Here is a 23,929-nt window from a genome sequence, read left to right as displayed (position 1 = left end):
TCAGATGGTAAAGAATCTGCCTGAGGATCTGAGTTCGATTCCTGGGTCAAGAACATCTCCTGGAGAAGGGAATGGCTACCTACTCCAGTATCCTTGCCTGCGAAACCCCATGGACAGAGGAGACTGGTGGGCTACAGTCCATAGGGTCGCAAAGAGTCAGACACGTCTAAGCGACTAATACTAACACAACAGCAGGAAGACAAAGGAGCACATGAGGTTTTACATTCATGCACACAAAATTACTGCAAACACTATTCTCCTACCTCAGAACGATGTATATATGTGTGTGTGTGTGTGTGTGTGTGTGTGTACACATATATTAAATCTCAATTTGGGAGCTACATCCTTTTTGGCTTATTTTTAAAATAAACCCCCCTGAAGTAGGAAATGGCAACCCACTGCAGTATTCTTGCCTAGAGAATCCCATGGACAGAGGAGCCTGGCGGGCTACAGTCCGTAGCAAAGAGTTGGACGTGACTGAGCGAATGAACACACAAAATATGAACACACAAAATAAAAGCAAGTGCTCCTCTGTGTGTCTGTGTGAAGAACGCACTCTGGCTGAGTGTGGAAAGGAGACGTGTCGCAGTGGCCCCCACGCCGGTGCCCTGTGCCCTGCAGGAAGCCCCCTCCTCTCTGCCTGTGTGAGCATGGCTCCCTGGAGGTGTCTGCTAGTCGCTGTCTTCCCCAGCTAAACTTTCCCGACATGTAAGGGTGAATTTCCCATACCACATGGTGAAGTGTTTTGCGGAGAATACAGAATCCAGAATTTAAAGGAAGTTAATAAGGGACCCACAGGTTCAAGGCTAACATCCTGCGGGTCAGGGCTTCTTGCCAGGTCAGGTCTAAGTGTACTCTGGGATCAGGATTTGAGCCCAGGTGAGCTGGTTCAAGGGCTTCCCAGGCGGCGCTTCCCAGGCTTCCCTGCCTGACAATGCAGTAGACAGAAGAGATGAGTGTTCGATCCCTGGGTCAGGAAGATTCCCCTTGAGAAGGAAATGGCAGCCCACTCCATTATTCTTGTCCGAAGAATCCCCATGGACAGAAGAGTCTGGTGGGCTACAGTCCATGGGGTCACATAGAGTCAGATACACCTGAAGCAACTTAGCACGCATACTCGAGCTGGTTCAAGTTCCTGCTTTCCACCATGTCCCTGCTGCTGTGTGTGTTCCCTCTGCTTCAGACACTCCCCTCCTCTCCTGGATTAACCCTCTCTATCGCTTTGCTGGTTCTGAGGAATCCCTCCTGCCTCTCCCCCAGAGCTAGGTTGAGAGGCCCTCATACCTGCCCCCTGGACCCCTGTACTACAGCCCCCATCAGCCCCCAAGTCTCAGGACTCCCTGCAGACAGTAAGATCCCTGGGGACAGGGTTTCTGTAATATCCAGGCATGGTGAGGCACACAGCGAGTGTGTCTGTGAGCACAAATGAATGAAATCGTATAAAAGACCAGATCTTTGTCCTACAAGAGCTCCTAAACCCGTGGGAGGACAGATTTCTACAGAACAACCATGACACCTCATGAACAGGCTGGGAGGGCTGCAGTCAAGTTTACAAATCATGTTCCAAACTCACATGGGAAGGACTGGTGACTTCTGCCTGCGGTGCAAGGCAAGGGCAGGATGGCACTTAATTAGGGGTGTGTGTGTATGTGCTCAGTTGCCCAGTCACGTCTGGCTGTTTTGCAACCCCATGAACCACCAGGGTCCTCCACCCATGGGACCTCCCTGCAAGAGCAGGTTGCCATCTCCTACTTCATGGGATCTTCCCAACCCAGTGATCAAACCCACGTCTCTTGCATCTCCTGCGTTGGTAGGTGGATTATTTACCACTGAGCCCACCTGGGAAGGGATGAGTCATTCTAACCAGCCAAGAAGGGAGGAGGAACAGACTGATAAGGAGACCACAGGGCACATGGAAAATGGTGACTAATTGAGCTCCCACAATAGATCGGGCATTGTCCAGATGCAGTGAGCCAAACACAGGGGGAACACAAAGCCCTTCCCTCTGGAAGGTCACAGCGAGGGAGGGAGTGAGACCCACAATGGACCATGCTGGAAACTATTAACCACAGGTTCCTGGCCAAGATGCCCATCCAAGCAGGGGGTCAGTGAGTGAGGTGCTCACCCTCCAGCTCCTGGGTGGCTGGGTGGGGACATGGCCAGGGCCTGTGGCCTCGAGAAGTCCCCTCTAGCACTCTGGTGACCCGTTGGTACTCATATCTTCCACACGGCCAGGAGGTAGAAAAGCTGGGAAACTCTCTCAGGACAGAGCTTCCCTGGGAGTGCAGGGTCAAGGCAGACTTTCTGGAGGAGGTGATTCCCAAGTTGGGCCCTGACAATAGAGTAGGAGAGGTAGAGAGATTTTGAACAAAGGAACAAACTAAGAGTGGTGACAATAAAGAGTGCTAATCTTCATTGAATCACTTCATGGTAAATAGAAGGGAAAAAAGTCAATTCTAAAGAAAATCAACCCTGAACATTCATTGGAAGGACTGATGCTGAAGCTGAAGCTCCAATACTTTGGCTACCTGATGCAAAGAGCCAACTCATCGGAAAAGACTCTGATGCAGGGAATTATTGAAGGTCAAAGGAGAAGGGGGTGGCAGAAGATAAGGCGATTGGATACCATCACTGACTCAATGGGCATGAGTTTGAGCAAACTCTGGGAGATAGAGGAGGACAGGGAATCCTGGCATGCTGCAGTTCGTGGGGTCACAAAGAGTCGGACACGACTTAGTGACTGGAAAACAACAAGCCTTCACTGAGCAGTAAAGAAGCGCCAGCCTGGACCTAAGCACCTCTAAACTTACCTCATTTAACCCTCCCACCTCTCTGAAGGGAAGAAGGTCATTTTACACATGAGTAAATTGAGGCACTGGATCACTGAAAAAGCAAGAGAGTTCCAGAAAAACATCTATTTCTGCTTTATTGACTATGCCAAAGCCTTTGACTGTGGATCACAATAAACTGTGGAAAATTATGAAGGAGATGGAAATACCAGACCACCTGACCTGCCTCTTGAGAAACCTGTTTACAGGTCAGGAAGCAACAGTTAGAACTAGACATGGAACAACAGACTGGTTCCAAATAGGAAAAGGAGTACATCAAGGCTATATATTGTCACCCTGCTTATTTAACTTATATGCAGAGTACATCATGAGAAACACTGGGCTGGAGGAAGCACAAGCTAGAACCAAGATTGCCGGGAGAAATATCAATAACCTCAAATATGCAGATAACACCACCCTTATGGCAGAAAGTGAAGAAGAACTAATGAGCCTCTTGATGAAAGTGAAAGAGGAGAGTGAAAAAATTGGCTTAAAGTTCAACATTCAGAAAACTCAGATCGTGGCATCCAGTCCCATCACTTCATGGCAAATAGATGGGGAAACAGTGGCTGACTTTAGTTTTTTGGGCTCCAAAATCACTGCAGATGGTGATTGCAGCCATGAAATTAAAAGATGCTTACTCCTTGGAAGGAAAGTTATGACCAACCTAGACAGCAAATTAAAAAGCAGAGACATTACTTTGCCAACAAAGGCCCGTTTAGTCAAGCTATGGCTTTTCCAGTGATCATGTATGGATGTGAGAGTTGGACTATAAAGAATGCTGAGCACAGAAGAATTGATGCTTTTGAACTGTGGTGTTGGAGAAGACTCCTGAGCACCCCTTGGACTGCAAGGAGATCCAACCAGTCCATCCTAAGGATATCAGTCCTGGGTGTTCATTGGAAGGACTGATGTTGAAGCTGAAACTCCAATACTTTGGCCACTTGATGTGAAGAGCTGATGGATTTGAAAAGATTCTGATGCTGGGAAAGATTGAGGGCAGGAGGAGAAGGGGATGACAGCAGATGAGATGGTTGGATGGCATCACCAACTCAATTGACATGGGTTTGGGTAGACTCCGGCAGTTGGTGATGGACAGGGACACCTGGTGTGCTGCAGTTCATGGGGTCGCAAAGAGTCGGACACAACTGAGCAACTGAACTGAACTGAAATTGAGGCACAGAAAATTTAAGTAACCTTCCCAAAGTCACATAGCCAGAAAGCAGTGAAACTAGGATTCACAGCAAGGTTAATGTGTCCCAGATTTCTGTTCCCTAGTAAATGATCCATTGAGGCACATAGCAAAACCACAGAAGGCGTGTGGCTTTCCTGGGATATAGGATACTGGATGGTCAGTGGTAAGAAACAGGCTGGGAGGAAGACACAGCATTTGACTCAGACCAGGAGAGCTACATGGACAGCTGTTCCTGGAGGTTGGGGACTAGGCCAGGAGGTCACATCGTGTGTCTGCAGAGGTGGGTGGGGGCCAGACTGCCCCAGTCATAAGCTCCCTTTCTGGGATTTGGGCAGGAATTCAGTGGGGAACCATTGGAGACTCATGAGCGGGGCACGGGATGCTCAGTGGGGAGTGTCAGGAAGATGACTCTCAGGCAGGGCCAAGGATCGGGAGGAGGGGGTGCTGTGACGGAGACACATAGAAGGATGTTGCAGTGGTCCAGTGTGATGTGAGCCCGTGGGTGGCTCTAGGTGCGATATGGTCCCTGCACGTGTTCTCTGTCTGCTGCCATGATTCCTTCCTGGTTTGTATTTCTTTCCTGATGATTGGTACCATCATAAAGAGGCACTCCCAAGAACAACACCCTACACACCCCTTAATACACCCCTCCTGGCCTTCATCTTTCTTCTCTGTCCCCATCTCAATAATCCTGCCACAATCCACCCCACCTCCAACAACTTCAAACACCTCAGCCCTGCTGGTGAACAGCAGTCAGTGACTGGCTTTAGCTACTTGGGTCTTGCTGTCTACCCCAGGGAGCTTCTCAAGGCATTTCTTTGATACAAACACAGAGGGATTTAAGGGAAGCCAGTCTCCTCCATCTGCCGCAAGATCAGGTGTCTCTTGGACCCTTCACCCCACACAGTCCCTCCTGGGTCCACACTCATGGCCTTTGCACTCAGCTTACTGCCTGCAGCATCATGCATGCATGCATGCTTAGTCATTCAGTCATGTCTGACTCTTTGCAACCTCATGGAATGTAGCCCACCAGGCTCCTCTGTCCCTGGAATTCTCCACAAGAATACTGGAGTGGGTAGTCATCTCCTACTCCAGGGGACCTTCTCGACCCAAGGATCAAACCCAGGTCTCCTGCATTGGCAGGTGGATTCTTTGCCACTGAGCCACCAGGAAGCTTTCACTTTTCACTTTCATGCATTGGAGAAGGAAATGGCAACCCCCTCCAGTGTTCTTGCCTGGAGAATCCCAGGGACGGGGGAGCCTGGTGGGCTGCCGTCTGTGGGGTCGCACAGAGTCAGACACAACTGAAGTGACTTAGCAGCAGCAGCACCAGGAAGCATCAAGTCCCTGTTTATCTTAAATCAATCTTGTCTCCCTGGTGGCTCAGACAGTAAAGCGTTTGCCTGCAATGCAGGAGACCTGGGTTTGATCCCTGGGTCGGGACTATCCCCTGGAGAAGAAAATGGCAATCCACTCCAGTACTCTTGCCTGGAAAATTCCATGGACGGAGGAGCCTGGTGGGCTACAGTCCTTGGGATCTCAAACAGTCTGACACAACTGAGCGACTTCACTTTCATCTCCTCTAATGGATTGTAAGATGGTGGAGAGCAGGGCCTCCTGTTCCTTTCTTATTTTGATTTATTTTTATTTTTTATTTTATTCTTAATCCCCAGGAAGTATTCACAGTGGCCACTTACTGACAACACATTGCACATTATGAGAAAAATAAGGGAAACTGCTCCTAGTCAAACAAGACTTCTGCAGGGGCAAAAACATTGATTAAAAATTTGAGGCTATAAATGAGCCCATGGAGTCCCAAAGCCCCAGCTTGATCCTAAACTATGGTTCAGAAACATCCACCGAGGTCTGACGGATGAATGGCACAGGCCACTGAAGGCCGTTTTGCCCCTCATGTTTTCCATCTTCAGGAGAATAGAGACCTGTCCAGTCCACGTGTGCCTGGGTTGGGGTGGGTCAGGGAAGGCAATGGGATGTTTGTGTCCAAAATCCAGCCCCAGCTCAACAGAAGGGCCAACTCCTAAGCCTTTTCTTTTTGAGGTGGAGGCTGTGGGCAGAGGCTGTGTCCATAACAACCACCGAGTTCAGTCCACCACATGGACCATGAAGGGGTGGGGCGGCAGGTGGGAGACACATTCCCCAGTTGTGTCTGGAACCAAGGTGGCTTTGGAGGACTCTGCCTTCGCAAGGAAACAGGGTCTGGGCCCCAGCCTCCATGAGCACGTGGGGTTGTGGACATAAGGCACCATCTTGGCCCCAAGACAGATCCTGAGCCCACAGGAGACCCTGTAAGTTCAGAAACAGCCACACGTATCTGAAGGGTGGTGACCTAGCAGGGTGTCACCAAGTCACAGAAGCTGGAGACCCTGGGGGTATAGATGGGTGCCCAACCGGGGGCACCAAAAAGTGACCATGAATCCAAACCTGGCCCTGATGGCAAGAATCAGAACCATGGGGGACAGCCTTCTGCTTGCATGCGATCAGAATGCTCGAGTTATCTGCTTATCAAAGTCAGCTCATGTAACTCTGCGAGTCAGATCCCCATAGAAATAAATCTGAAGGGAGGGACTGTATTTTTTTTCCATTCTCAGAAGAATGACAAAGGCAACCCATGACATTTCCTCCTCATTTAATTCAACACAGTCATTTGAACCAAGCCGCAAGGCTAACAGCAGCCGTGTACACACGCCCAGGACACCTTCAGTACCAGATACAAAGACAGCACCTTTGATTAGAGGTGCAGCCAAGACACGTGCTGTTTTCATGAGCTGCACCCAAAACAAGGACTTGTCCTGCACAGAGATCACGGAGAGGAACCACGCGAAAACCTCCGCCAGGCAAGCCGAGCTGGAAACAACTGGGCAGCTCCCCCAAGTGAACTCCGCGCGTCGTTCAAGTTCTCCGTCATTAGCGTCAACGGAGCAGTTGCTTTTACTCACGATATTGATGTGCACACGGCCTATTTCTTACACTAACAAAAGCACAGTCTGTGAAAACGTGAACACAGGGACAAGCACATTTAAGGAGATCAGCCAAGAGTTATGCTAAGTTTCATCTTCTAGGAGGTTTTCAAGTTACTGATTTTATTCACATTCACCATTTGAATTGAGGATAAAAGGTTGGGATGGTTGTCATTCTCTACGTGGTCTTATGGACAGGGCCAAATACTTTGTTTTTTTTTCCAGTCACTATGGCGATAACACAAGCCTCGTCTTGGTGGATTCAGAAAAGGCAGTTCTTCTAGTTGCCATGGTGAAACAAAAACAAAATTCTCTCGCTAACAGAGAAAACTTGAAAATTCGATTCATCGACAATTTTTGCCAAGTAAATTTTATTCCACCTTTCAGAATCCAAAACCATGAATTGATCATCCCCACCACTAAGATTCCTTGTCAGGTCATTAAAGAAGTTTAGGTAAAAAGACACCTTTTATTTGTGTTCATTCCCTACAAACATCATGAGTGTTGTGAGGAGTCATTTTAACTACTGCCCAGACAAAACAGAAAAACATTTTTTTGGTTCATGCTTTTGTAGTTTTTCTAATGAGATAATCATTTAATAGCTTCCTTCTAAAATTTTCTTCTTTAGCCACTGAGTACATTCTATTCAAAGTGGAAAAACTAATCACGAATGTTAAAATAACTTTATGTACTTCTTTTGTGCAAAGAAAACACCACTTCCAGACAAAGCTAGGACTACAGGCATTCAATAACATAATACCTTGAATTCTATACCAATGCCCTCACCCTCTATAATACTGAAATAAGTATACTGGTTTCTTCCTAAACTAAGGATTAAATGCAATATTTTATCTTAGGAGTTCTAGGTTCTGTATCATGTTAATAATTCCCATTTGCTAAACATTTCTGAAAAAGCCTTATAAATAGTTTGATAAGACTTATATTGAAGGCGGGAGGAGAAGGGGATGACAGAGGATGAGATGGTTGGATGGCATCACTGACTCAATGTACATGAATTTGAGTAAACTCCGGGAATTGGTGATGGACAGGGAGGCCTGGCACTCCGGGAATTGGTGATGGACAGGGAGGCCTGGCATGCCACAGTCCACGGGGTCACAAAGAGTTGGACACAACTGAGCAACTGAACTGAACTGATATCAAGCTAACAATTCGTATTTGCTAAACATTTCTGGAAAAAAACTTATAAATAGTTTAATAAGAAGTACATATTCCTGGGAATCTAGCCATGGGAAATTTTCCCAACTGTGGAAAAAGATTCATACGCATAGATGCTCACCCCATTGGGCAACAAGAAACCACCTTTAATGACCAACATAGCAGAAATCACTAGAGACTGAATAGCAAGCAAGTGTTAATATAAAGTTTAAGACCCTGTATATAAGGAGTACATTTTGGATAAAATATTAAGTGAAAAAGCTTATGTAAAATGTATATGTGGTATGCTGACTTTATATAAAATTTTAAAAGAGACATAAAACATGCATAGAAAAAAAAAAAGGAAAAACACCCTGACTTGTTAGCAGTGATTATCTTCAGATAATGAGACTGTTTATATTTTCTACTTTCCTCATAGTCTACGTTTTGTACAATACCCAGGAATTTCCTATCATACCCATGAATTATTTATAATGGGAAAATAATAAGCAGGGGGACACTCAGTGAAAACAAAATCAGACGCGCCTCTGGGGAGGTCACCTTCAGGTGCCTTTTCACACTGCTAGGAAGAGGGTACTTCCGTCAAGTGGGGTTCCTGGGGCACGTCCAGGAAGACGATGCTTTATCACCTGCTTTAATGATTAAAATCATAGAGAGCAATGATAAGAGTTTCTCCTGAAAAAAACCAGAGTCCTCTAGCTGTAGCACATCTTAGAATCTGACCTGACTGCAGAAACGTTTAACACTGTGACAGCTAGTCACATATTACAAAAAAAAAAAAAAAAGGAAACAAAAGAGAATCAGTTGAAGACAAAGTAAGGATCCAGGAGAGAAAGCAGGACCAGGTTGCTATTCCTAGGAGAGACATTCCCTAGCATGCATGGGTCCAAGGAGGACAAGAGGAGGAAACGGGAGAACACAGGGCAGCTCAGACCATCCACAGAGGGCTCTGGCCCCGGAGACGTGGAGAGCAACAGGGCGGCCTGGGGGAAGCAGGAAATGTTCTTCCTTTACATCCATTTTCTTGAGTGAAATCGGGGACACATTTTCTCCTCAGACTGAGCACACTGGAGTGATTAAAGCCATCAAGGTGCACCCAGGGGCCTGAACAATTCTCGCTTAGTCAGAAACACAGCTGTTGTCAAGATGCAACTGTTCAGCAGGATCCCTCAAATCTTCTCCATGCAGACATCTGATGCGACCTGTGAAAACAAAGGGAGAGCACTGCCTTAAGAGCCATCTCCCTCTTCTGTTCTCAGGACACTGTTGGCTCCAAAACACACTGGCAACATACTGACAGAGGGCCTAAGTGCCTAAACCAGGCACTGAGACGTTGCCTTTCAGCACTGGAGCGAGTACATGACCATTTTTCCTCCCTTAAAGAGGTGAGTTCTGACCACTTTGCCAATGTAAACAAAATGACTATAGTTAAGACTCAACTCAAAGAAAAGACCCAGAAAGCTTCCAAGTGCCCTATTTGCTGAGTGATTTCTGCACAAGGATGAGTTGATAACAACATTAAGAACTGCAATAATGTACCGAAGAGATGAGCTAGAGTTTAAGTGCGGCCAACACAAGAACCGATGGATGATTATGGAAGGACCAAACGATTTCTGGTACCCAAAGGAAGTACTCCCCACCCCACCTTCACTCCATCCCGTCCTCAGGGAAGGTGTTAGGGTACGAGAAAACAAATAGCTTTCTCTCACCCTGGTTCTTACTTCCTTTCCATTTTAGCATGGGAGGAAGAAATATTTATACCCAAACATCTCATCCCAAGTTATTGGATCAAAGGCTGATTCAAGATGGAGAGCCCCGATGGGCAAATTGATAAAGACTTGTCCCCAGGTGTCCCCTTCTGCCCTGCCTTCACTGGTGCCCAGCCTAGACCCGCTTGAGTTGGCATTCACTTCCTTGACCCTACTCCTAGGAAAGATATCCTCACCTCTCTAGAGAAAGCAGTATCAGAGAGACACTACAATAATAATATTTCAGCCCCATGTACCAGTGGGGAGAGGTAAGAGAGAGGGGCAGGATATGGGGAGGGGAGTAAGAGGTACAAACTATTGGTAGAAAATAACCTACACGGATATATTATACAACACGGGGAATGTAGCCAACATTTTATAATTACTATAAATAGAGTTAACTTTTAAAGAATTAACCTTTAAAATTGCAAATCACTATACTCTACACTTATAACATATAATATTTTATAGCAACAATACTTCAATTTAAAAAATCAAAAAATATATATTTTAGCAGCATGTAGGTGGTTGCCTATAAAATTACATTTTCTGCGAACTTCTTAAGGACATGCCAGACAGACGACATCAAAAAAAGAAAATGGATCTTCTACCCAGAAGTAAAAAGTATACCAACAAGCTGGACGTGCCAAGCGCACTGTTTCTAAAGATATCTGTGGTTAAGACTATCTCAGGCCTCTGTGTTCTCACGCTCTTCTCATCTCCAGGTTCACAGATGCCCACACGGACATGAAGTAATGTCCTTCTCCCGATTCATCTTCATTCACCAATGAATTAACTCTCCCTACCTTAAAAAAAATTAAGTCTAAGCAAAGAGCAGGTTGCTAAGAAACCAGTCTATGCGCTCATTTTCCTCATAGTCAACACTTTTGGAAAAAAAAAAAGAGATGAGATTAGAGCTTTAAGAGGTGGATGAGTACATCTTTTCTGATTGTTACACCTCTATGGATTTTTTAATCATTTTGGATTGTTTCATCACTTCCTAATTGCTCTTTCTATGGCTCAGCTCATAAACAAAATAACAAATGCTTCAAAACTCGAATTATAATTTACTGTAAAGTATGACACTGTGTTCGTGAAACACCATGATGGAAGAGTTGAAATGCATTCTTCCTAAATGTACAAGGTTTGTTTTCTTGAGCAACTTGTGAGGCTATCCCTGCTTCCACACAAAATAAATATGCAAATAAAATATGCGCCAATCTTGCCCTTACAAAATCTTCCAGGATAGAGGGCTTAGAATATGATCTGTAATTGTCAGAACCCAAGGAAAAGTGTTGAGTGACCAGATAAACCAAATAGGTCCTAATACAGTTACCCTTATAACACAGCCACTCTGTGAATAGAAATTCTGCTGTGAGAGGATGTATGCAAAGGTAGAAATCAGAGTCTGAGCCTCAGCACTTAGAAGGTGCTCAGTAAACACGAAGGGGAAGAGGGAAGGTGGAAGGGAGCCTTAATTGTGTTTCCATTCCATGCAATTCACTTTCTCAAAAAAATTCTAATCAAATGGAATGCTCATAGCTGTTTCCTCCTAGCTCTACAACTCCCTAACAACATTGTTAACATTTGGTTTCAGCATTTGGACAGGTATTGAGAAAACTTAATTAAAGTAAATGCTCAGATCATGGTGCAAAGCCTTGGGCTCAATTTTGCCAGTTAACTGAATTACATTTTTATTGTGTAAATGAGCTATTGCTAAAAACCTTGAAAGTGAAAGAAAGCGTTAGTGGCTCAGTCGACTCTTTGTGATCCCATGGACTGTAACCTGCCAGGCTCCTCTATCCATGGAATTCTCCAAGGAAGAATCCTGGAGTGGGTAGCCATTCCCTTCTCCAGGGCATCTTCCTGACCCAGGGTCTCCCAACATTGCAGGGAGATTCTTTACCTGTCTGAATTATCAGGGAAGCCCCCCAAATCTAAAAGCTTTACTAAAACATTTTTGGTAGTAAGATGTGATCAACATGAATTTGTTGAGAGAAAATAAACCAACCAAAAGACCCAGACTTCTGTGTATCCCCTACAGCAATAATCATCAATGATGCACCATGAGAATGAGGTACATATTTGAAGCACAGATCTGTAAAGACACTCATGATCTAGAGTTAAGTTAAAGAAAAAAAAAAAAAGGCCAACTCTTTGAATAGTCTGATCTTGATTCAATTAATGTCAAAATAGCTATACAATTTGCAAGTTTTTTTTTAGAGTTTCAAAAGGATGCTATCAGTGCTCACCTTGGACCAGGGAACAGTCTTGGAGTGGGGGCATGAGGGGGAGTTATGGGAGGTGGGTTTCCACCTTTATCCTTTCTATATCCCTTGATTGTTTTTTTTACACCAGTGTTATTTTGCAAATCTGATCACATGTGAAAATAAAATGACTGAGAAAATATAATGATTTTGAATTAGTCTCAAAATATGTAAATTTTCAGATCAAAAAAAAAAGAAAGCTATTAAAATGACTTACCTTGCTAGAATTAAATTTTTCTCCATCAGAGTCCATGCGGTTTTATTTGATTTTATTAGCAATCTCTTTCAGAATACCTTTGAGGTCATTAAGCTTGGAAAGGGGAAAAACAGAACCAGTCTTAAGATCAATTTTCCAACTTAAATTTTAAATCTTAACTCTAAGGCTTTTCCATGAAACAGATTAACTGTACATGAAATAAGAAGTATGGCCCATGCCTGGAGTACGGCAGAATACCAGACAGGTGATATTTCAGAGCTTGTTCACTACAGACTTTCTGAAATCAAATCACTAGTAAATAAGCATTAGCACCAATTAGGATTAGTTTTTGCTATTGTTGTTTAGTCACTAAGTCATGCCCAACTCCTTTGCGACCCCATGGCCTGTAGCCCACCAGGCTTCTCTGTGGGATTTTCCAGGCAAGAATACTGGAGTGGGTTGCCATTCCCTTCTCCAGGGGATCTTCCCAAACCAGGGATCCAACCTGTGTCTCCTACACTACAGGCAGATTCTTTACCGCCGAGTCATCAGGGAAGCACAGATCTTAATCACTAGTGATTCCCACATGGAAATGAGAGATTTTTAACAACACAGAAATAATATATAACCTATATATAGATATAAATTTACACATATAAATCATAATGGTATATGTAACTAATGCCAATAAATGATATCAATAAAGCTTTGCTTTGATAAAAGCATAACACTAATGAAAATAATATAATATTAATCAAGTTTTTGCAAATAAAGTGTCTCCCCTCACCAAAAACACAGTATAAATAGCAAAACAAATTTAGGTAAAAGGTATGATAAAATTATTTTCAATACATGCATATTTCACAAGTTTTTACACAAGATACATGAAGATGATAAAGATCACTTCAAATTACAAGCCATATTGTTACACTTGATAAAAGCTATAGACATAAAGCAATCTCTGTACAGTTGGTTTCCAACGTGCTATATCATTCACTCAAGGAAAACTCTCAGTTTAACTATGGCTTCTTTCCAGTATTAACCTCATAATTTAACTGTGAGGTTAGAAAAGGACAAAAAGAAACCATGAGGGCTGCCTAAACTAAAGAAGGCATAGTAAGATTCCTACTTACAGATTTAAGGTCAAGGAATGACTTTGTTTTCTGGTGTAAGAATGAGATGGAGTTTTTGTTTTTGTTTTTTTTTACTGGAGGGCTTTGGAGAAATCTCTATATTTGTTGCAGTAAAACCACTTCAATACACTGTTTAGTATGGTTTACACTGTGGAAAATTCTGAAAGAGATGGGAATACCAGACCACCTGACCTGCCTCTTGAGAAACCTGTATGCAGGTCAGGAAGCAACAGTTAGAACTGGACATGGAACAACAGACTGGTTCCAAATAGGAAAAGGAGTATGTCAAGGCTATATATTGTCACCTTGCTTATTTAACTTCTATGCAGAGTACATCATGAGAAATGCTGGGCTGGAAGAAGCACAAGCTGGAATCAAGATTGCCGGGAGAAATATCAATAACCTCAGATATGCAGATGACACCACCCTTATGGCAGAAAGTGAAGAGGAACTAAAAAGCCTCTTGATGAAAGTGAAAGAGGAAAGTGAAAAAGTTGGCTTAAAGCTCAACATTCAGAAAATGAAGATCATGGCATCCAGTCCCATCACTTCATGGGAAATAGATGAGAAAACAGTGGAAACAGTGTCAGACTTTATTTTGGGGGGCTCCAAAATCACTGCAGATGGTGATTGCAGTCATGAAATTAAAAGACGCTTACTCCTTGGAAGGAAAGTTATGACCAACCTAGATAGCATATTCAAAAGCAGAGACATTACTTTGCCAACAAAGGTCCATCTAGTCAAGGCTATGTTTTTTTCAGTGGTCATGTATGGATGTGAGAGTTGGACTGTGAAGAAGGCTGAGCGCCGAAGAATTGATGCTTTTGAACTGTGGTGTTGGAGAAGACTCCTGAGAGTCCCTTGGACTGCAAGAAGACCCAACCAGTCCATTCTAAAGGAGATCAGCCCTGGGTGTTCTTTGGAAGGAATGATGCTAATGCTGAAACTCCAATACTTTGGCCACCTCATGCGTAGAGTTGACTCATTGGAAAAAACTCTGATGCTGGGAGGGATTGGGGGCAGGAGGAGAAGGGGATGACAGAGGATGAGATGGCTGGATGGCATCACCGACTCAATGGATGTGAGTTTGAGTGAACTCCGGGAGTTGGTGATGGACAGAGAGGCCTGGCGTGCTGCGATTCATGGGGTCGCAAAGAGTCAGACATGACTGAGTGACTGAACTGAACTGAACTGAAGACATCAAGAGCTTGCTCAAGAAACAAGTGGCCAGCCCTAAAATTCTCTTCGGATATGAAGGAGAAACTTTTTGTTGTTCAGAGGAGAAGGCACAGAGGATGGGGGAGGAGATAAAAAGGAGAGAGGGTGGTGGCAGGACTAGAGAGGGGAGAAAGTGAAAGTGAAAGTGAAGTCGTGTCTGACTCTTTGCGACCCCATGGACTGTAGCTTATCAGGCTCGTCTGTCCATGAGATTTTCCAGGCAAGAGTGCTGCTGAGTGGATTGCCATTTCCTTCTCCGGGGGATCTTCCCAACCCAGGAATCGAACCCAGGTCTCCCGCATTGCAGGCAGACGCTTTACCGTCTGAGCCACCAGGGAAGCCCCAAGAGAGGGGAGAGAGGCAGTGAAATCCGTGGGTGGGGCCGAGGGCTCTGTGTTGTGTGGTTTATGATTTCCCAGGGATCTGCCTGCTGCTGCTGCTGCTGCTGCTAAGTCGCTTCAGTCGTGTCCAACTCCGTGCGACCCCATAGACAGCAGCCCACCAGGCTCCTCCATCCCTGGGATTCTCCAGGCAAGAACACTGAAGGGATCTGCCTAAATTCTACCAAAACCTGCAAAATGCAGCATGTGGGGGGCTTCTTATAAGAGCCACAAAGAGGCTGAGCTCCACAGCCAGAGAGACGCCAAGGGGCCTTGACCCAAGGCCCTCCCCTGAAGGCCCCACAGAACCCAGGCTCACACGTATGTGTGGACAGCCCCCAACTGTGACTGCAACCATCTGGGACCCCCTCAGCAGCCCCCACAGCCCCCACTGCTCAGGCCCACCGCCCCCACCACCGGATCACCCCAACCCTCCCAGAAGCTCACCGACTAGGAGGCCTCCCTGAACCCTGGGAATCAGTTCAGCTGGACCAGTGCCCAGATGTCCGGCTGACCTCTGACCCCAGTCCCACTCTGCTCCATCCCCATGTTGCCATCCTGCCCAGGTTCTGCAATGCCCCCCAGCAAGGCACACAGAAGGTTGAGTTCAACCCCAAGTCCACTTTCCATTGACTCTCTCCAAAGCCACCTCAAATGGACTCACAAGTAAAGCAACAGAATAACCAAAAATAGCCCGTTTTCTCTACATACAGACACACACATCTAGACACATGCCTCATACCTCTATTCCCAAGCCAAACTGTTTAAGTCCCTCTTATGTGGCCACTCTGACTGCTCAGAGGGCTCTTTGAAGGGAGTGTCCCCAGAGGTTTGTGGGGGAATAAAACACATCCCTAAAAGAGGCCAACAAGTTCCCTCACAGGACGAATAACTTCCCCCTTCTTCCCACTCGGGGTTCCCCCTCGTTCACACTGTCCCTCTCTAGTCTAGAACATTCCATGCCTCTCTGGACTGAGGATCTTCACAGCTGCTGACCTTGTTCCCTGATACTGTAGACTCAGGCAATCTGGAAAACACGCCTGATACTGCAAAATGTTATTCCTACTTAATCCTACATAATTCTGCCTGAAAATGCTCCCACACTCAAAACATTCAACAAAGGGTCCATTCATGAAATTTGGGGGCCATGTCTGCTTTGATGGCACTTAGCCCAATGGTGTCTTCCCTGTTCAATGGCTCAGTCATCTCCAACTCTTTGAGATCCCACAGACCACAGCATACCAGGCTTCCCTGTCCCTCACCATCTCTTGGAGTTTGCTCAAACTCATGCATTGAGTTAGTGATGCCATCCAACCATCTCATCCTCTGTTGTCCCCTTCTCCTCCCATCTTCAATCTTTCCCAGCATCAGGGACTTTTCCAATGAGTCAGCTCTTCACATCAGGTGGCCAAAGGATTGGAATTTCTGCTTCAGCATCAGTCCTTCCAATGAATATTCAGGATTGATTTCCTTTAGGATGGACTGATTGGATCTCCTTGCAGTCCAAGGGACTCTCAAGAGTCTTCTCCAATACTACAGTTCAAAAACATCAATTCTTTGGCCCTCAGCCTTCTTTATGGTCCATTTCTCACATCCATACATGGCTACCAGAAAAGCCATAGCTTTAACTAGACGGACCTTTGTTGGCAAAGCAATGCTGTGCTTTTTAATATGCTGTCTGGGTTTGTAACAGCTTTTCTTCTGAGGAGCAAGCAATCTTTTCATTTCATGGCTGCTTCACCATCTAGAGTAATTTTGGAGCCCAAGAAAATAAAAGCTGTCACTGTTTCCATTGTTTCCCCATCTATTTGCCATAAAGTGATGGGACTGGATGCCATGACCTTAGTTTTCTGAATGTTGAGTTTTAAGCCAGCTTTTTCACTCTCCTCTTTCACCTTCGTCAAGAGGCTCTTCTTCACTTTCCTCTTCTTCCTTCACTTAGTTCCTCTTCACTTTCTATCATAAGGGTGGTGTTATCTGCATATCTGAGGTTATTGATATTTCTCCCAGCAATCTTGATTCTAGCTTGTGCTTCATCCAGTCTGGCATTTCTCATAATGTACTCTGCATAGAAGTTAAATGAGCAGGGTGACGATATACAGCCTTAGCATACTAGGGGTCTTCCTAGTCACTCAATTAAAAACCAGCAATAGTACAACATCAGAAGGAGAGCAGTTGAAACAGGATATACTCTTGTGTGATGGTGTGGTTCCAAAGATAGCTGTCACATCTCTCCATGTCTATGCGTCACTCCCATCTCAAGGGGTAGAGGATGGACGCGTGGCATTAACTCTTCCCCCAGCTAGATCTCAGTTGGCCTGGGGCTTCTTTACTCAATGTCATGCCAGGTCCAGGTCCCACCTTGGGGAGCGCTTCCTCAGTCTTGGAAGCCAGCCCCTAAGGAACAAAGGGAACTGACCCAAGATGCCCAAGCTACATAGATCAGAGGTCATGTGGGGAGAAAAGCAATGAGGAGGAGCACCAAGGGGCCAGGTGTCGGCCTTACTGCCAGTTGAATCCAGCCCCGTAAACCCAGCTGAGACGACAAGAAGCAGAAGAACTGCCCAGCTGTTCCCTTTCCAAACTCCTGATCCAGAAAAGCAAGAGGGAAATAAGATGGTTGTTTGAAGTCCCTAAACTGTAGGGAAGTAAAGCTTATTGTGACAAAAACATTCTACACAGAATGTACCATCATCCTGAGTGGTTGACACCAATGTATGGAGCAGGCGGCTCCAGGGGAGGGAAGGAGATGAAGGAAGAGACAAGCCATGGGGGCAGGGGGCACAGGTAGGAAGCTTCCAGGCATCAGTTCAGCATCCTGCACGGGACCAGAGCGCAGGAAGGGAGACCCACGGACACATGGCCTCAGATGTTTTACATGCTGCTGATAACTAACACAGAAATACATATGCAAGGAATTGTGGACTGGATACATCATCAGTTAGAGCTCTGAAAAGAGCACTTTTGGTTCATTTATTCAATGTTCCTTGAGACCCTCCTACAGGAGGGGATTTGGGTACTGGAGACCCTGCCACCCCTGATGGGGTATTATCAGCAGTGAAACGGCACATCCTGGGGGCAGCAAGGCAGGAAGCAGCAAATGTGACATGTGACTGCAACACCCAGGGCCCATCCTCAAAACGCCACGATAAGAGAGACACCACCTCCTCCTCAGAGTCTAACAGGGAGCCAGTATTTATGAATCGAATGCCACTTCTCCTGAACCAAATCATAATTTCCAGCTGCCCAGCTCAGGATGGAGGTGGGCATTCCCTCTCTAGGCTTGACATTTATGTGTGTATTCACGCATTCATAATTCAAATTCAGTAGGTGACAAATTAGAATGGCAACAAAGACTGGCATAGAGGCTCCCAGGCTCCCAAGCTGCTTTTCTGAGCCTGCCTGGTGCTCCTTGTCATTGCAAGCATCTTTCTCTTGAGAGAAAAAGAGAAATGGGGTCCTGGGTTAGACAGAAGCAGGAGAAATTTCAGACGTTGTAGAAATGGGATTCAGGATTATTCCCACGTGGGCTAGGAACGTCTGAGAAGCAATTTTGTCCCAGCAGTCAGACTTTACACAGTGAACGAAGACAACTGAACACAGAAGAGGGTCATATCCATTTTTCAAAACAATTAACTTCATTTATTTTTGGACACTGGCCTCTAGCTGAAAGCTCAAAGATAATAGAGTTTAAAAAATATTTCCCAAACTATAAACAGGACCCTACCTTTGTATCCAGCTGTCTAAAACGATGCCTTATTCTTCAAAGATGTTTAAAAAGAGAGAGAACAGAGAGAGAGGGAGAAAAAAAAAAGGGTTATTAGGCTCCATTTTAAAGAACAAAATACAGATCATTTTCATCTTCAACTAAATTAACATCAGCTGCTTTTATCATTTTTACTTTCTTCCAAATACCCAATCAAAGCAGAATTGCATTCTTGTCCCAGTTGGAAGGACAGCAAATTGATGCAACCTTTGTTGATGTGGGTGGGGGGTGGAAGATGACACGTAATGTCCATTCCTTCCTTCCAAAACTAAGATCTCTGAGTCCAGGGACGGAGGAGGATAGAGGCCTCTGCTAATTGCTCAAAGAGAAAAGTATGCCTCACGTCCCATGCTCCCGATAGCTGTGTTAAGCCTAACAAAGGGAGTAGTTGCTCTTATGTTTACCCTTCCTTAGACGAATTCCGAGGTGTGTCTGGAGCTGTCCGTTAGAATTACACTTTGACTATTAACCCTGTTAACCCCACTTTAAGTTCAAAGGGCATGCTCCTGGAGACCCTGCAGCCCACATTCTTCGTGGACCATCTATGGAGGGAGTTATGTGTCTAGTTCTATGGGATGTTTACAGCAACTCCATGTGCCTCATAGAGGATGCTCAGGACTTCTCAGGGACAAAAGTCTGTGACAGATCAACCCAAGGGCTTTGCCATCTTCTAATCTCTCTGTTTCTTCCTCGCAGAGATACATGTGTGGACCCTGTGAAGTAATGACTGCTGCCCATGATCTGTGGATCTTCCCAGTATTCACCTCTGCAGCTATGGCACAGGGACCCATGCTCTGGGCACCCGGTCCATGGCGTTGCCTTGCAAGTTCCAAATATCAACACCTCTTTCTCCCCTGCAATCAGGAGGGCCATCAGATAGCAGGTGGGGAGGTTTTGCCCTTCCTGGAAGGCTGACACACCCTTCTGTTTGTCACCTTTGGCTGTCTGAGCCTTATGCTGCTGCTCTCTGGTGCAGATTTTCTTTACACAGAGTTTGTTCAAGTAAGCTGCCTGTGATCTGCTAGGTTCCCTACACAAGGGGAGCCTCACAAAGCAGGAATAAACAGCTGACATACTCCTCTGACGGGTCGCTGGCTTTTGTGTTGATCTTGACAAGGTAATTTTCTTTCATGACACCCTCCCATGCCAGAGTCATGTTGTCTTCATTTCTGAAACCTTGAATAATGAGACAAAGAAAAACATTCAAATTGTTTCACTTACCCACTTCCCTTCTAAATCAACACCTGCTAGGCATTTTGCCATACTCTGGAACCAAAGGAATTGGATTCGTCCTGCACAGGCTGATCTGACTAATGTTACTCACTAGTGACTGCAGCAGAGCAATGGAAGAGTAATGAATTTCTTGGTAACAATGAGGAATTGGAGCTTGCATGAAATAGGAATGTAATTTTCATTCTAAACCGAGATCCAGCCATAGTCCATCTGTGTGTCTTGTGACTTAACAAAATCATTTCACTAGTCGATTTGGTTCTCACATTTCCTACATCCCATTTTGATGACATCAGAATGCTACACTGATTATTCAGTTGGATAATTACTGATGGATTGTCTATTCTCAACCTAATGCTGGGGTAGAAACTTTGGAGGAGAGGAGAATCATCCCTGGACTTCATTCCTATCCTCTTGAAATATGCAATCTGGGTGTAGACCTCAAGGAAAATCTTATGTTTAGTCTTTTCCTCTCACCTAACCCAGGTGTGCTGCAAAATTGGCCTGGGGAATGTTCCAGCAAGATTTTTACTTCATTTTTTTTTTTTTTTAACAGTAAGGCTTCCCTGGTGGCTCAGACAGTAAAGAGTCTGCCTGCAATGCAGCAGACCCAGGTTCGATCCCTGGGTTGGGAAGTTCCCCTGGAGAAGGAAATGGCAACCCACTCCAGTATTCTTGCCTGGAGAATTCCATGGACTAAGGAGTCCGGGGCTACAGTCCATGGGGTCAGAAAGAGTCAGACACAACTGAGCAACTAACACTTTTTACAGTGACTTAGCTTTTCAGATGGCATGCAAACAAAAGAACAGATCAACGTGTCACCTGTGTTTCCAGGACTAGTGCAATGGACAGCAATCCTCTATATGAATTTGTGGGGAAAGAAAAGTGCATACGTTCATGCACTTTATCTTATTCTGAGATAAGATAAATCCCATGGATTGAGGAGCCTGGTAGGCTGCAGTCCATGGGGTTGCTAAGAGTTGGACACGACTGAGCTATTTCACTTTCACTTTTCACTTTCATGCATTGGAGAAGGAAATGGCAACCCACTCCAGTGTTCTTTCGTGGAGAATCCCAGGGATGGGGGAGCCTGGTGGGCTGCCGTCTACGGGGTCACAGAGTCAGACACGACTGAAGCGACTTAGCAGCAGCAGCAGCAGTGTTTAGTTTTAAATTTGTTCTTCAAGATGTTAGAGTTTAGGAATTGTTATAAGATTTTCCTAGGTATAAACAGAATTAATTGGGAGTCAAAGGCAGAACCAATACGCAAGGGGCAGAATTGAAGCAGATCACAGATAGCAAATCCAGATTTATTTTTCAATGGTGGTCATTCACTTAAAAAAATAATTCCTAACTGAATTCCTCTTAACTGGATTTTTCCAAGCAAAGTCATTCTCAATTTGTTTTCCACAAACTAAAGGTATGTGGAAGCCCAATAGGAGAACTTAATAATCAACTGGAAAAGGATAGATGCTCCTGAACTAGGTGGCTAGACAGCAAAAATGGCCAATGACTAAATGTCCAACCTCTCTAAGAGTCAAGGAAATGTTGACTGAGACAATAACATAGCATTTTCATAACAAAACTGGAAACTGAGCAGGGTCTACAATAATGACTGTACCGTGTGTTGGCAAAGAGGTGAGTAAACAGGTTTCCCATATACTGGGAAAAATTTGTGAACTGTTACAGCCTTAGGGAATGAGGGATGGGATGGGAAAAAACATATCAAAAGACTTCAACATGTACATACACTGTATCTAGAAATTTCTCCTCTGGAAAGAATTCAAAGGGAAAAAAAGTCACTGATGCACTCAAAAATGAATATATAAAACTGCTTATCATAGTGTGACATAGTAACCAAAGAGGAGAAACCATACATGCTTAACAAGGGATTGGTTTAATGAAGTACAGTATATTTACAGGCTGGAATATTCCACAGCTAAAAATTGTCATAAAGGTATATATTTATGGTGATGGGAGATGTTCTATGGGAGGTTATTAGTTAAATGAGCAAATTATATTTTGAATATGTATGTACACAGCAATCAAATTATCATACAACCACCTAAGGAAAACAGAATCAATACCAATATGCTATCAATATTTATCTCTAGATGTGCTGTGCTGCTGTGCTTAGTCACTCAGTTGTGTCCAACTGTGTGTGACCCCATGGACTGCAGCCCGCCAGGTCCCTCTATCCATGGGGATTCTCCAGGCAAAAATACTGGAGTGGGTTGTCATGTCCTCCTCCAGGGGATCTTCCCAACCCAGGGATCGAACCCAGGTCTCCTGCATTGCAGGTAGATTCTTCACCGTCTGAAGCCCATCTGCTCTTACCCTCAGTTGAGCTTTTCTGTATTTTTCAAATGCTCTATAAATAAATACTTTTTCATTCATGAAAAATGATGGGTTTTATAAAACTGTAATCACTGGGTAGCATACATTTTACCATCACTTGAAATTATCGCCCCAAAAGTACTAAAGAGGGAAGCTTGGAGTCTACCTTTTCTGAAAAGTTATTTGAAAAATCTTGCATTTTTCTCTAAAGAAGAGCCATGTGAAGCTTAAACCCCATGATTCTCCTATCACTGGAGGCAAATGCAAAGCAAATGTAGGAAATGAGTTACCGTAAGGGGAGTCGACGGCCACAGAATGCTGTGGTTCAGGAATTAGCCATCCCAAAAGAAAGACAAGAGGGCAGGTGGTGACCAGATGCCCCAAAATCTCCAGGGAGTAAAGAGGCTCTTGGCTCCCTGTCTTCTGTCATCATTGCACAGTGGCTGGAGGACCCTGTCCTCCACCCCATCCCCCATTATGTCTTTATTCCTTCCTGAAACTAAGAACTGTGTGGAGAAGGCGTCGTTGGCTCACTGTTTCTCCAATTGTGATGAGCCCTTCAAGGAGACAGGTGCAGATGAACACAGCTCATTTCTGCCTTCTTTGCTTTCCCTAGTTGAAGTTCCTGTCCACTTGCTGGCCAGGTTGGGGGATTTGTTTTCACTTTGTCTATTTATCTATTTTAATTGGAGAAGACTGGAGAGTCCCTTGGACTGCAGGGAGATCAAACCAGTCCATCCTAAAGGAAATCAACACTCAATATTCATTGGAAGGACTGATGCTAAAGCTGAAACCCCAATACTTTGGCCACCTGATGAGAAGAGCCAACTCATTGGAAAAGATCCTGATGCTGGGAAAAACAGAAGGCAGGAGGAGAAGGGGATGACAGAGGATGAGATGGTTGGATGGCATCACCGACTTGATGGACATGAGTTTGAGCCAGCTCTGGGAGATGGTAAAAGACAGGGAAGCCTGGCGTGCTGCAGTCCATGGGGCCACAAACAGTCAAACACGACTGAGCAACTGACCAACAAATGTTGCTTTGTTGCTTTACAATGTTGTACTGGCTTCTGTTGTACAACAAAGTGAATCGGCCATACGCATACATGTATCCCCTCCCTCTTGGGCCTCCCTCCCACCCCTCTAGGTCGTCACAGAGTGCTGAACTAGCTTCCTGTGCTTTGTAGCAGGTTCTCCACTAGTTTTCTATTTTACACAGGGTAGTGTGTGTGTGCTCACCAAGAAACCAACACAGCATTGTAAAGCAATTATACTCCAATAAAAAATAAATGAATGAATGAATGAACATCCCCAAACCTGGCCAGCAAGTGGACAGGAGCATCAACTAGAGAAAGCAACACGTCAGAATGAGCGGTATTATTCTGTACCTGTCTTCTTGAAGGGCTCACCACAATTGGAGGAACAGTGAGCCAACAACGCTTTCTCCAGACAGCTCTTAGTCTCAGGAAGAATACAG

General features: G+C 44.9%; 1 protein-coding gene across 2 annotated transcripts in view; it reads right to left on the bottom strand.

Annotated features, from left to right (window-relative positions):
- Positions 1-6,653: 6,653 nt before the first annotated feature.
- TRPM8 (transient receptor potential cation channel subfamily M member 8) overlaps positions 6,654-23,929 on the bottom strand; it is a 91,737-nt gene continuing 74,461 nt past the window's right edge. Inside the window, exons 22-25 of one of the 2 annotated variants that reach the window (XM_006053728.4) lie at positions 19,962-20,061; positions 18,847-18,880; positions 12,410-12,502; positions 6,654-9,379 (exon numbers count right to left, since the gene is read on the bottom strand). In XM_006053728.4, the coding sequence (XP_006053790.4) occupies positions 12,452-12,502; positions 18,847-18,880; positions 19,962-20,061 (185 nt within the window). In that variant the 3' untranslated portion in view covers positions 6,654-9,379; positions 12,410-12,451. The remainder of the gene's footprint in view (positions 9,380-12,409; positions 12,503-18,846; positions 18,881-19,961; positions 20,062-23,929) is intronic. The other variant, XM_044945324.2, reaches the window with a different exon arrangement.

Source organism: Bubalus bubalis, chromosome 6 (genome assembly GCF_019923935.1).
Source record: "Bubalus bubalis isolate 160015118507 breed Murrah chromosome 6, NDDB_SH_1, whole genome shotgun sequence".
Taxonomy (NCBI): Eukaryota; Metazoa; Chordata; class Mammalia; order Artiodactyla; family Bovidae; genus Bubalus; species Bubalus bubalis.
The sequence above is the reverse complement of the archived record's forward strand: the minus strand, read 5'-3'. Positions and strand labels throughout refer to the sequence as shown.